This window comes from Capricornis sumatraensis, chromosome 12 (genome assembly GCF_032405125.1).
Source record: "Capricornis sumatraensis isolate serow.1 chromosome 12, serow.2, whole genome shotgun sequence".
Lineage (NCBI taxonomy): Eukaryota > Metazoa > Chordata > Mammalia > Artiodactyla > Bovidae > Capricornis > Capricornis sumatraensis.
The window spans coordinates 78,999,338-79,012,080 of record NC_091080.1 but is presented as its reverse complement, the minus strand read 5'-3'; the positions used below and the strand labels follow the sequence as shown (position 1 = coordinate 79,012,080).

At 42.9% G+C, this 12,743-nt stretch overlaps 1 protein-coding gene across 3 annotated transcripts in view; it reads left to right on the top strand.

The window, feature by feature from the left end:
• LOC138089276 (ATP-binding cassette sub-family C member 4) overlaps positions 1 to 12,743 on the top strand; it is a 186,382-nt gene that overhangs the window by 55,804 nt on the left and 117,835 nt on the right. For all 3 annotated transcript variants that reach the window (XM_068984711.1, XM_068984710.1, XM_068984708.1), the window contains 4 exons: positions 7,135 to 7,224; positions 8,282 to 8,445; positions 9,452 to 9,577; positions 10,907 to 11,156. In XM_068984711.1, the coding sequence (XP_068840812.1) occupies positions 7,135 to 7,224; positions 8,282 to 8,445; positions 9,452 to 9,577; positions 10,907 to 11,156 (630 nt within the window). The remainder of the gene's footprint in view (positions 1 to 7,134; positions 7,225 to 8,281; positions 8,446 to 9,451; positions 9,578 to 10,906; positions 11,157 to 12,743) is intronic.

The window sequence follows — 12,743 nt, the reverse complement described above, 5'->3', positions numbered from 1 at the left end:
AAAGGTCATTGTTCTTTAAATTGTTTCAAACAGTCAAAACATAAAATTGACTAGGTTTGCCGTTTTCAAGTCTACAGTTGAGTCAGTGGTGTTAAGTCCATTCACGCTGTTGTGCAGGCATCACCACCAAGCATCATCAGGTCTTTGCTTCGTGAGTGACAGCTTTCCATTTTACTTTCTATCTGAGTGTATACGTCTGTTCGAGGAACCTCACATATGTGGAATCGTCCTTGGATGGCTGGCTTATCACTTTGTCCTCAAAGCTAGATTAGCTTTTTTTGAAAGGGTAGAGGTCATACATGTACTCAGTATTCATTGGAAACAATTATTTACTGTTCATCCTGGCCCTCAGCTGTGGTGATGACTTTGAGTTAGTTATGGAGGAAAAGGAAGGCATTTCAGAGAGACTGGCATCCTCTCTGGGTGCCTTTCAGAGCAATCAGCTCTGCCTTGGTTCTGTTTTGAAGCCTTCATCCCCTGCTTACTCCTCCCTTTGGGACTCATTAGCTGAACTAACCAGGCCGTTTTCTTTGCTTGTGACCTCTGGGAATTTACAGCTCTGGATACCATCTGGTATTTTATATGCTCCACTCCAGTGAGTGGGAGAAGGTGAGTTTTAGGGACATGGAACTGGGTAAAGAGTGTGTAAAGATGGCTTTCTGGGAGGACCTTGTGCTCTTGGCTCTGTGCATTTTTCTCCTAATTCTTTCATCTGCATCAGTAAGAGAAATTGAGGCATCGCTGCTCTCAGTATGTTTGGTTGTAAAACTGTATATTGAAAACATTACGTAGGGAGCATCTCCTCCTTTTGTCATTTTGTTTTTCTTTTCTGCTGCACAGATTTCATCTTCTGAAAGCTTCCAAGGGAAGGGTAATGCAACTAGTTCTGTGACATTATAAAAGTGAGCACCATTGATTACTTTAGGTTTATTGCTTGTCCTCAATCAAATTCAACACTTTGCTACATAGAAAACATTAGGAAAAAGGAAAAACCCTTACCAAATATTACCATTTTGACAAATTCTCAGTGAAATGATTTACCCTCAGTGAGTTTAGAGTGGGTATGTTGTTTTCCCTTTGTATTCTTTTGATCAGAAAGGACACATACTAACAATAAAATAATTGGAAAAATGGTTCTCAGTTTAGTTGCTGTAAAAGACAGCATATGGCCCCACGTATAAATTCTTACTACTGAATATTCCATTTGAGAAGATAGATTATTAATTTTTAGGTGTAGGGAAACATGATTCATTAAAGGAAAATGTTGATAGAAGTCTCCCCTTCCTCCCTTTGGGGTCATGGTTGATTTGTATTCTCATTAAGACTGTCTTCTCTTGCTGAGCCCTAAATGTATATTTATGCATGTTCTTGGATCTCCTCTCACTTCATTGTGGAGTTTTCCACCCTTTCTGTGGTTTTCCTCTTTTCTGTTGCCCTAGCGCACCTTGATCCCGACCAGGGTTCTTGGTCTTCCCCAAGGAAAGAGAAATTGCCTAGAGGCCCCAAAAGAAATTCAGGCAAGGTTGTACTGGGGCTCCTGCACTGGTTGTAGGACATAAAACAGGTTCTCTTGTTCCCTCCCGAAGTGAGGAGGGCAAGTTCATTCCTTATATGGGGTGAGGGTTGTGGTGGGTCAGGGATCAGGCTGGAGGGGTAGTTTCAGTCAGTTCAGTTCAGTCGCTCAGTCGTGTCCGACTCTTTGCGACCCCATGAATCACAGCACGCCAGGCCTCCCTGTCCATTACCAACTCCCGGAGTTCACTCAGACTCAAGTCCATCGAGTCTGTGATGCCATCCAGCCATCTCATCCTCGGTCGTCCCCTTCTCCTCCTGCCCCCAATCCCTCCCAGCATCAGTCTTCTCCAATGAGTCAGCTCTTCACATGAGGTGGCCAAAGTACTGGAATTTCAGCCTTAGCATCAGTCCTTCCAAAGAAATCCCAAGGCTAATCTCCTTCAGAATAGACTGGTTGGATCTCCTTGCCATCTAAGGGACTCTTTAAGAGTCTTCTCCAACACCACAGTTCAAAAGCATCAATTGTTCAGCACTCAGCTTTCTTCACAGTCCAACTCTTGCATCCATACATGACCACTGGAAAAACCGTAGCCTTAGGTGCTTTGCAAATCCCTTTGTGGTATTGAGTGCGGGGGAGGGGTGCATTGTTTTTGCCACACCTTTGGTTTAGGTCCCAGCTGTTTAGAAATGGCAGTTGGTTCTTTTTGTCTTTTTTGTATCTTTTGGTCCAGAATTTGCCCCAACTGCACCTGAGCACAGTTGTTTTTAGTCCCATATAGTTTCTTTGTATTTTGTAGCTCTAGGAGGGGTGTGTCCAAGTGTGAGCTTTGCCCACTTGCCATAAAAGTTCCCTGATCCCAGGTGGGGCCAGGGGAGTTCCCAGGGTATCATCTCAGTGACTTAAAGCCCTTTGAAAGGATGAGGTCTGGGAATATGCAGAAACTCCTCCTGAGGGGTTCACATCCTTAGCCTGACCTCAGGGTGATATCAGTGGCTTCCACCCACCAGTGGCACTTTATTTTAAGTGTTAGTTGCCCAGTTGTGTCCGACTCTTTGCAACCCCATGGACTGTAGCCCACCAGGCTCCTCTGTCCCTGGAATTTTCCAGGCAGGAATACTGGAGTGGGTTGCCATTCCCTTCTACCAGGGGATCTTCCCAGCTCTGGGATGGAATTGCAGGATTACTTTTTGAGCCACCGGGAGAGCCTGGGTTGCTTGGAGTCCACATTTTGGTTCTCATGCTCAGAGGCTCACTTGTCAGCTCTGTATACGTGGCGTTCTGGTGCCTCCAGGAGGTGCTGTGGATTTAGACGAAAGCTAAAGGTACTTGCAGGAGCTAATTGCCACATCCTTCAAAGCTTGTAGAGAGCTGAGTAGGTTGTGCTGGTTTGCGTGCCAGCCATGTAAAATCAGGCCAGTAACAAGAAAAAGGCAGTGGAGTTGTCAGATGAGAGAACAGCAGGTGGTTGATCTTGTATTGACTTTGTTTTTTATTTCCTGCAGTGAGTTTTTTTTTATCTACACAACCATAGAGGCAATGTGATTAGTTTTATGGCAGTCTCATTAGTTTAATAGTCACCCATTATGGTCATGCTGGTGGAAGATATTAGGCAGTTTCTGCGTCCTCCCCTCAAAAGCAGAGATGAATGGCTTTAGATTATGCAATCATGGAAGCAGGTATGACAGCAACTCTAGGCAACACTCTGGAAAAAATACAGCAGTATTCTGTTTCAGGTGAGCTAAATGTACACTCACCCTAGTTACCTGTTGGAATAATTCCCATTATCTGACATGCTCAATTCTAGGGGCAGGGCCACGAACCAGGAAATAAGCCAAATGCAAAATAAGTGACCACAGTCTGAGTCTGCTTTCTATTCTGAGTCCTTTAGGTTCTTACTCGGGGTCTGCTACTCTGATTCACTTCTGATATTATGATGCCAAAACCTAGTTTAGAAATAGCAGTAGGTAATGGTGAGCTAGTCAGTTGAAGGGATAACCTGATGGCAGGGGAAAAGATATAATTATATATGAAAAACCCCAAAACCTTGGCCATTTGGAGCGTTCCGTGGGACAGAAGCGCTTCTATGCACTGAGGGTCATTGGCACTGGAAAAAAGTCTTCTGGTGATGAGGAGAGTGCAGCATTAAAATGGTGAACTGAGTTCTCGTCTTTGGTTTTAAAGGCCGACTGCAGCAGAGTTTGGGGGAAGATGCTGTTCAAATGAACATTGGATTCTTAAAGGGTTAGTACTTCTCACTAGTCTGGAAAACTCAATTCATGTGCAAAGAACATTCTTTTCTCCTCCTTTGATGGTGATATTTGTGTGTCCATATGTGGGTTATGGAGTTTCACATCTGATTCAAAACAGTTGAGAAAGGAGACGTTTATTTTTCAAATGGAATGACTAATAGTTCTTAAACTATATTTTTTAAAAAGTTGAACAAAATTTATGTTTTGGCCTAGATTATCAGTTCAGTTCAGTCACTCAGTCGTGTCCGACTCTTTGTGACTCCATGAACCTCAGCACACCAGGCCTCCCTGTCCATCACCAACTGTCGGAGTCCACCCAAACCCATGTCTATTGAGTCGGTGATGCCATCCAACTAACTCATCCTCTGTCGTCCCCTTCTCCCACCTTCAATCTTTCCCAGCATCAGGGTCTTTTCAAATGAGTCAGCTCTTCGCATCAGGTGGCCAAAATATTGGAGTTTCAGTTTCAACATCAGTCCTACTGATGAACACCCAGGACTGATCTCCTTTAGGATGGATTGGTTGGATCTCCTTGCAGTCCAAGGGACTCAAGAGTCTTCTCTAACACCACAGTTCAAAAGCATCAATTCTTAGGCGCTCAGATTTCTTCACATTCCAACTCTTGCATCCATACATGACCACTGGAAAAACCATAGCCTTGACGGACCTTAGTCGGCAAAGTAATGTCTCTGCTTTTGAATATGCTATCTAGGGTTGGTCATAACTTTTCTTCCAAGGAGTAAGCGTCTTTTAATTTCATGGCTGCAGTCACCATCTGCAGTGATTTTGGAGCCCAGAAAAATAAAGTCAGCCACTGTTTCCACTGTTTCCCCATCTATTTGCCATGAAGTGATGGGACCGGATGCCATGATTTTAGTTTTCTGAGTGTTTTCAGAAAACCAACCTTTTCACTCTCCTCTTTCACGTTCATCATAGAGTTCTCTTAATTGTCCCATATGTAAGTTCTCTACTCCCTATCCTCCACCTCCGCATAAATAGATCCCTGCTTCGATGGAATGAATACTCCACAATTCATAGTATTGTTCTTAATGGCCATGTGGATTCTAGAATAATCAGTAATTAGATATTTAGATTGTTTTCTAATTTTTAGTAATTTGACATTTAGATCATTTCCACATTTATATATTAAAAAATAGCAGTGCAAATGAACCTGATTAAAGCCAAACCTTTCGAGACATCCTTAGTTTCTCAGGGTGTGTGCGTTGCAGAACTTTTGATATGCCAGGTTTCCTTCGGGAGTTAACTGCTTATATTCTCTTTGGTGAAATGAAATGTTCCTACACCGCTGCCAAACTTGGATGTCATTTTGAGTATATTTGGTTATTAGCAAATTTTCATTAACATTCTGTATTTCTTTTGTAGTGAATTTCCTGTACATATCCTTTGTCTCTTAAAAAAATTGGTAGGCTTTTATAATTGTTAATCAATATTTAGAACTTCTTGATTTATTAAAAGTTGATAACTGATTAATTAACTTAACTAATTTAGGGTCTGACTTATAGAGCAGATTTGTTCCAGTTGGTTTGCCTTTTATTGTTCTCATGGTAGAACTATTTTGCTTCCGCAAGGAAAAGAAATTTAACCAAATATTGATAATATCCCCTTGTAACATGTTAAGTAAATATAGAACTAAAATAATAGCATTAATTTGTATGTTGTTTTCTCTAAACTGGATGTGAACTGTTTTTACTATAACCTATAGACGCGGGTTCGATCCCTGGGTTGGAAAGACCCCTGGAGGAGGGAATGGTAACCCACATCAGTATTCTTGCCTGGAGAATTCCTTGGAAAGAGGAGCCTGACAGGCTACAGTCCATAGGGTTGCAAAGAGTCGGACACGACTGATGCAACTGAGCACACATGCACACTCTTTATTAGAACTGAAGATTAATTTTCTATAATTAATGGGCAGCAGTGTGTGGACCGAAGAAAAAACAGTACCTAGGAGTTGAGAATTAAGTTTTATTTGGTGGGCCTGGAAAATCCCATGGACAGAGGAGCCTGGTGGACTATAGTCCACAGGGTCGCAAAGAGTTGGGCACAGCGGAATGACTAAAAAACAACAAGCCTTGGATTAGATGATATTGAGTTTTGTTCTGATACGGAATTCCTGTTAGATCGGTTCTGTTAGTCTGTCTGGGGCAGTTATTTCCATTTTGAACTTAGTCCAAGTACGTGGTTCTTACTCTAGTTTGTAAGTCATGTTGTTCCTGACAGCTGAAGTGGATGTCTGAGCTGTTTATTAGGAAGATCTCTTTCTTGTTGTTGGGTAGAATCTGCCATCTCCTGGCACTGAGTGACCTCATCGAGGCCCCGTGGAGTCTGCCTCTGTTCACATACAGTGAAGTTCAGGCAAAGCCCCTTGGGAAACCCCCACAAGATGTTCTGGACTTAACCTCTGCTCTTCCTACCCAAATGACAGCTGTTTCTGCAACTTACATCCATTTCTTCCTCTTCAGTTCAGTGACACTTGAACTCTGCTTGGGCACAATATACCCCCAGGGAGAAAACAGGCCAGTCACAGGGCACACTTCTTCCCGGGGGTCACAGTCCGGCACTTCTGGCATTTCACTGCCTGAAAACAGGTGCTTCGTATATTTTGTCCAGCTTCATAGTTTTGCAATGGCAGGCAAGTCCAATACCCATTATTCGTTCATGGTTGGAAGCATAAATCTGGACAGATTTGCTTGTAAGTCATGTCTTCGTTGTTAATAATACTACTGTCGCATCATGTTCTGTTTTTTTTATCCTGTGTAGCATCTCAGTGATTCTCTTGTGACCGATTCTGGATTTCTGTGTTGGCTGCAGTGTTATGATTGCTTCATGTTAACTTTTGTTCCAAAACCAGCCTTTTGGTCCATTGATTCCCATTAGGTGGATTTTTTTGTTTTTCCCTTTGATGATCAGTTTAAAGTCAGAATTGGTGTGCAGTTCTGCCTTCTTTTAGTTGTTAAAATTAGGGATCAAATGTCTACTTCTTCAAAACATGTGTTTTCTGCATGAAAAATTATCATTTATTTGTATGTAAAATTGCCTTTAAAAAGTAAATAGGAACCTTTTAATATATCTGTTTATATTTTGCCCATGTCCAAATTCATCCAAACAAGAACAAAAACAAGACAGGGTTGGGGGCTTTGTTTCTGTCTGTTTGCTGTCCTTGTGGACGTGGCTGTCACCACATTGAGGGGTTGAAGGACAAGCGTGGGTCCCTAGAACCCCGCTGTCAGGGGTCACACTCCTCAACCTGACATAGCTCAAGACCTCATCAAAACGTGCTCTGTTATGTTACGTTCTAGGAGTGACTTGGTATCACCACAGCAATCCAATTCTGTATCTCTTTCATTTCAGGCCCTTCGCTTGAGTAACTCGGCCATGGGGAAGACCACCACAGGCCAGATAGTCAACCTGCTGTCCAATGACGTGAACAAGTTTGATCAGGTAAGCTGCCCAAGGGATCCTCTTCCATTTCCCATCTTTCTCACTGCGTTCAGCTTATTGGGATGCCAGGTTCTAGGCCCAGGGTTCTGTTGAGGACGTAAGACAAGTGTTCTCTTTATCTAGCTCATTTCCTCTGTGTGCAACTTAGATGTAATCATGTGTATTGCTCTGTAGATGAGAATTTTGTTTTTCTGACATTGTACACAACATGCTTCAGTAATAGACTGGCAGCAGAGTTCTTGCCCAGCTTGGTTAGTGTCCCCCTTGGTTAGGGGTCCTTCTGCCGTGGCCCTTCTTGGCACATGATGTCAGTTTGCTGCCTGAACTGTGTTCCTCCTTTCAAGGTGATGAATGCCTAGTGGGCAGGGGTTGTTCTTTCCCCTGTGCCCTGTTCAGTGCCTGCTGCATAGGGAGCCTGTGAGGAGTAATGCCAACTGGGTGGTCCCTAGCCAGAGGCAACCTACTCTCCACTGTCCCATTGCAATCTTTTTTTACGCTTTATGAATAGATCACATTACCCAGGGCATTGTAGCTTCTAGTCAAATCTATATTGCATTAGACACTTCTCTTTCAGTTATTCATTCATCAAACATGAACAGAGGCCCCTACTCAGTTTCAGGGGTGCATAAGATTTAGTTTTTGCCCTGGAGAAGCCACAGCCTGTTAGGGAGGAACACACACAAATGATTACTGGAGAGTGTGGGGGAAATAGACTTTCCTGGGGTGCCGGGCAGCTGGAGGGGACACAAGGACTGAATTCTGAAGTGGACAGGGTTTGGGGAAACCTCGAGGTCACCTCTGGGGTAGACAAAATTAAAATCTTCCAGGGGCTGCCAGTCAGCTTCTTCCAGGACATTCCTGCAGCTGACCTTGTGCTACCCTGGAACAGCAGCATCTCGGGCAGATGCTTAGATTTCTGCTTTAGCAGGCTTAAAACCCACTGCGATCATTTCTGTTTCAGTCCCATCTGTTCTTTGACAGGAGATTGTTTTAAATTGTGTCCTTATAGGTTTTGTTTTTGTATAGTCCTAAGAAGGCTTTGTCTTTTTCTTTTAAGGTAACGATATTCTTGCACTTTCTGTGGGCAGGGCCACTGCAGGCTATCGTAGTGACCGCCCTGCTCTGGATGGAAATAGGAATATCATGTCTTGCTGGGATGGCGGTTCTCATTATTCTCCTGCCTTTGCAAAGCTGCATCGGGAAGTTGTTTTCGTCACTCCGGTAAGACAAACACTGGTTTAAAAAATTGCTAATATGTAATTGATTAACATCGACCATCTGCTTGGAGTCGTTTGCTGGCTCCTCCAGGCACCAAACCTGAATAAGTGGAGTGTCCTTCAGCAGAATGTACCTTAAATGATGTTATTTAAACTTTATTAAATAGTAATAACCTTAGAGGCCCACTTCCAGATGCATATATTTTTGTTATGCTTGTGCTAGAGTCATTTTCAGCTGTGTATGCTTTGTACGTATCTTGTTTTTAATACAACGTTATAAACACCCAAAGAGCGAGATCAATCTTAAATATGACTTTGTAAAGTACCACAGTCCCAGCAGCGTTTGTGATAGAAAAGAGACTGGTGATAAAGGGCCTAATGGTGATAAATTAGAGCTTGGAGGTGGGTCATTGTCCAGGTTGTCAGGTGATGGAGATCTTGTGCTATTTGAAGCACGTTAAAGTTTTTTTGTGTGTATACATTTTCACGTGGTGTTTTACTTTCCTTGGAATTTCATTTCCTACCTTTGCTGTGGAAAGCTGTTCCTCATCCTTCAAGGCCCTGTTCTAATGCTAGCAGGTCTCTGAAGCTTTTCTTGCTCTCCTTTTCCAGTGCCATTTTAACAACCCCATCTTTTCTGCTCCCCAGCACTTTATTCCTATAGTATTACATCACTGACGCTGTCTTCCTGTTAGGTTTGGGTGTCTTTCTGACTTCTCTACCCAGCCACGACCTCCTTGGGCAGGTGGTTTGTATCTGACTCATTTCAGGTCTTCCTTAGCCAATACTGTGAAGTTCTCCAGGTTACTTCTTGAAGTGGGCTGAATGGTTGACTCCCTAATTGAAGTCTTCCTCCGTCTGTACTTTGAGTAGGACCTGCCTGTGTTGTCAGCTTAGGAGAACTGTAGGGAATCAGTTGATCCCTGGTGCTTGGCTGTGCCCCTGCTGCTGTTGGTAAGGAAATTCTTGCTGTGGTCACTAAGGCTCGTCTCTCATGTCTGTCCCCTTAGGAGTAAGACCGCAGCCTTCACAGACACCAGGATCAGGACCATGAATGAAGTTATAACTGGCATCAGAATAATAAAAATGTATGCTTGGGAAAAGTCTTTTGCAGACCTTATCACCAATTTGAGAAGGTAAGTTTTTGTACATACATGTATTTTCTGGTTTATTTCATATTTACTGAGTAGTTTAGAAGTCTTACCAAGTTTTCAGATTAAGGTGAGCTTAAATACTGTTTATTTCACCTTTATTACATGTGGCAGGAGGTTAAGTTGAATAGGAGAGGTATCATTTGAGTAAAGGAATAGATATATATGCTTCTTATAGAAATTAAAATAATATTTCTTAATACTGTATATCCCAAATGAGCAATGCTTTAAGATGTTAGCATTTAAAATGATATTCAAACTGAAACTGTAACTTATATAGCACAGATGGGGAGATTATAGAGGTTGAGTGTACATGTATCAGGCCAGATTTTATGAATCAGTAGTTTTTTCTTTAATTAATTGATTTTTTATTGAAGGATAATTGCTTTACAGAATTTTGCTGTTTTCTGTTAAGCCTCGACATGAATTAGCCATGAAAATTGAAGTTGCTCAGTCGTGTCTGACTCTTTGCGACCCCATGGACTATAGCCTATCAAGCTCCTCTGTCCATGGGATTTTCCAGGCAACAGTACTAGAGTGGATTGCCATTTCCTTCTCCAATGAATCAGTATTATTCCAAACAGAGCCATAAAAATATTTTTTTATGCTTTGCGTTGTTTATAGAATTTTTTTCCATCTTTCCTTTACACCTCTGATGAGTGTTTGTACCCCAGCACAGGGTGCTTAGAGTTCCCTGGCTGCTCCCGTCACCTCTACCTTTGCACGTTTGTGAGCGCCCCTCCCTCTGCTGGGGATGCACTCTCATCTTCCTTCTTCTCTGGCCTCCACCAGCCCTGACTGACTCCAGCTCATGTTCTCAAGTTCCTCGACCCTGTGACCTGCCCTGATGCCACTGCTCTGAGTTAACACGCCTTTGCTCTTTGTTTCTCTGCTCCCTGCCTCTATCTGTTGTCTTGGTGTCTCTCAGTTGTGGGGTTGCTTATTCTCTTTCCTCCGATTTCATGAGCTCCTGGTGGGGACGGACTCTGTCTTTTTGTCATCAGTGAAGAACTCAGCCCAGGACTTGTTACAAATGCTGGTTGAATGGAAGTTCAAACCTTGTCAAACTGACCCAAAATGTTTAAAAGGGTGATATCAAGACTCCATTTATTTGGAAGAGGGAAGTAGTGATGAAGCATGTGGTCCTTGTCTCGGGCAGAGCCCCTGGGTATGCAGTGTCTCCAGGATGTGAGGGATGGATTATCTTAATCTGTGTCTACTCCCTAGAAAGGGACCACTCACACAGGGCACTGAATTCATGTCTTGGATGTGGATGCTTCTTTGAAAACCTATTTCCTACACTTTTTTTTCCAGGAAGGAAATTTCCAAGATTCTGAGAAGTTCCTACCTTAGAGGAATGAATTTGGCATCATTTTTTGTTGCGAGCAAAATCATCGTTTTCGTCACCTTTACCACCTACGTCCTCCTTGGCAACGTGATCACAGCCAGCCGTGTGTTTGTGGCGGTGTCGTTGTACGGGGCTGTGCGGTTGACAGTTACCCTCTTCTTCCCTTCGGCTGTCGAGAAGGTGTCAGAGGCATTCGTCAGCATCCGAAGAATCAAGGTTTGCTGACACATAACTTTATTATGTTGTAGGTGGATTTTGTGTCTTTTTTTTTTTTTTTTGCCTCTTTTTGTTTGGTGTAAATGTGTTCCAGTTAGCTGAGGTTTAGTGCCAAGGCTGGCAGTCATTCCAAAATGTCTCAGTACTCCCCTGCCTTCTGATACACCTGCTGCTGCCACTAAGTTGATTCAGTCGTGTCCGGCTCTGTGCGACCCCATGGACAGCAGCCCACGAGACTCTGTCACTGGGATTCTCCAGGCAAGAGTACTGGAGTGGGTTGCCATTTCCTTTTCCAGTGCATGCATGCATGAAAGGTCGCTTCAGTTGTGTCCGACTCTGTGCGACCCCATGGACAGCAGCCCTCCAGGCTCCTCTGTCCATGGAATTCTCCAGGCAAGAGTACTGGAGTGGGTTGCCATTTAGAGTGCATTGTAAATATCATATGATCCCTGCTCACTTATAGGTGGTAGTATGAGTCGCAGGGGTACAGGCTCTTAATGACGCAGGATGATTAAATTGTTTGAAAGTAGGAGAAGCAAACAGATTGCATCTCCTGTGCTGCCTTGAATGACTAGGTAGTGACTGTGCTCAGTCCTGGCATGAATAGGATTCCTGTCTGGTCCGGGAGGGGAGGAACTTGCTGAGAGATCCCTGCTTCTTGGGCAGAAAGAGTGGCCTCAGATTCATTTAGTTCTTTGTATCGAAAATAGATTCTTTTCCGACATAGATGTTTCACTTGATTTCTGAGCTTCCCCTTTTGATTTGCCTCTTTGTCTCTGCCCTTTTTCTGTTGCTGCTTAATCCTCTCTAGTTGCCCTCTTCCTTTCAAACTTGTGATTCCAACATACCCATAATCTGTCCTGATCTCTTTTTAAAAAGTGTCTTTAAATTGCCAGAGATGAATAATTTCCATCACCAAGATAAGACCCTGTAGATATTTAAGGATTTGTGTTTCTATGAATCAGTCAAAAATGAAGATGAACTGGCTCTGTGAGGCAGCCTGGGCATGAACTTAAGTGTTTGGGCTTTATACAACATCTAATTTGTTTTGTTCCCATGTTTCCACAGTGACGGTTGGCCAATAATAGATCTCTAGTGAAATTAGGTTTGGCTGTGGTTTTGATTTTATGTTTTGGTCTTGCCATAAAAGCTGAGATATTTTATGAAGTTTCTGTAGTATAAAAAACCATTGCACCTAAACAAGTCAGTCATATGAGGTCAGTTCTGGTCCCCTGAGTTTATCTTTCTTTCTGATGGGGTTTCTAGCAATACTGTTAAGGAACGGTCCATGCAGTTCAATCAAATTTCCTTCTGCTTTCACATCTTGAAGCAGAACATTTAGAAATGGATTTGGACCATAGTAATGTTCTCAGTGACACGGTGACCTGTCCAGATAGAAGCTTCACATGAGTGTTGTGTTGCTGTGGTTTTTTTATCGTTGCCGCCAGGGCTCCCTGTGTGGTCCAGGATCTCTTAAACCCTGTACACATCATCTGATTTTATCTTGACGGCAATTGAATGAGATAAACATTAGTATCCCTACTTTACAGATAAAGGAAACAAAGTTCCTGTGTAACGGGTAAAATA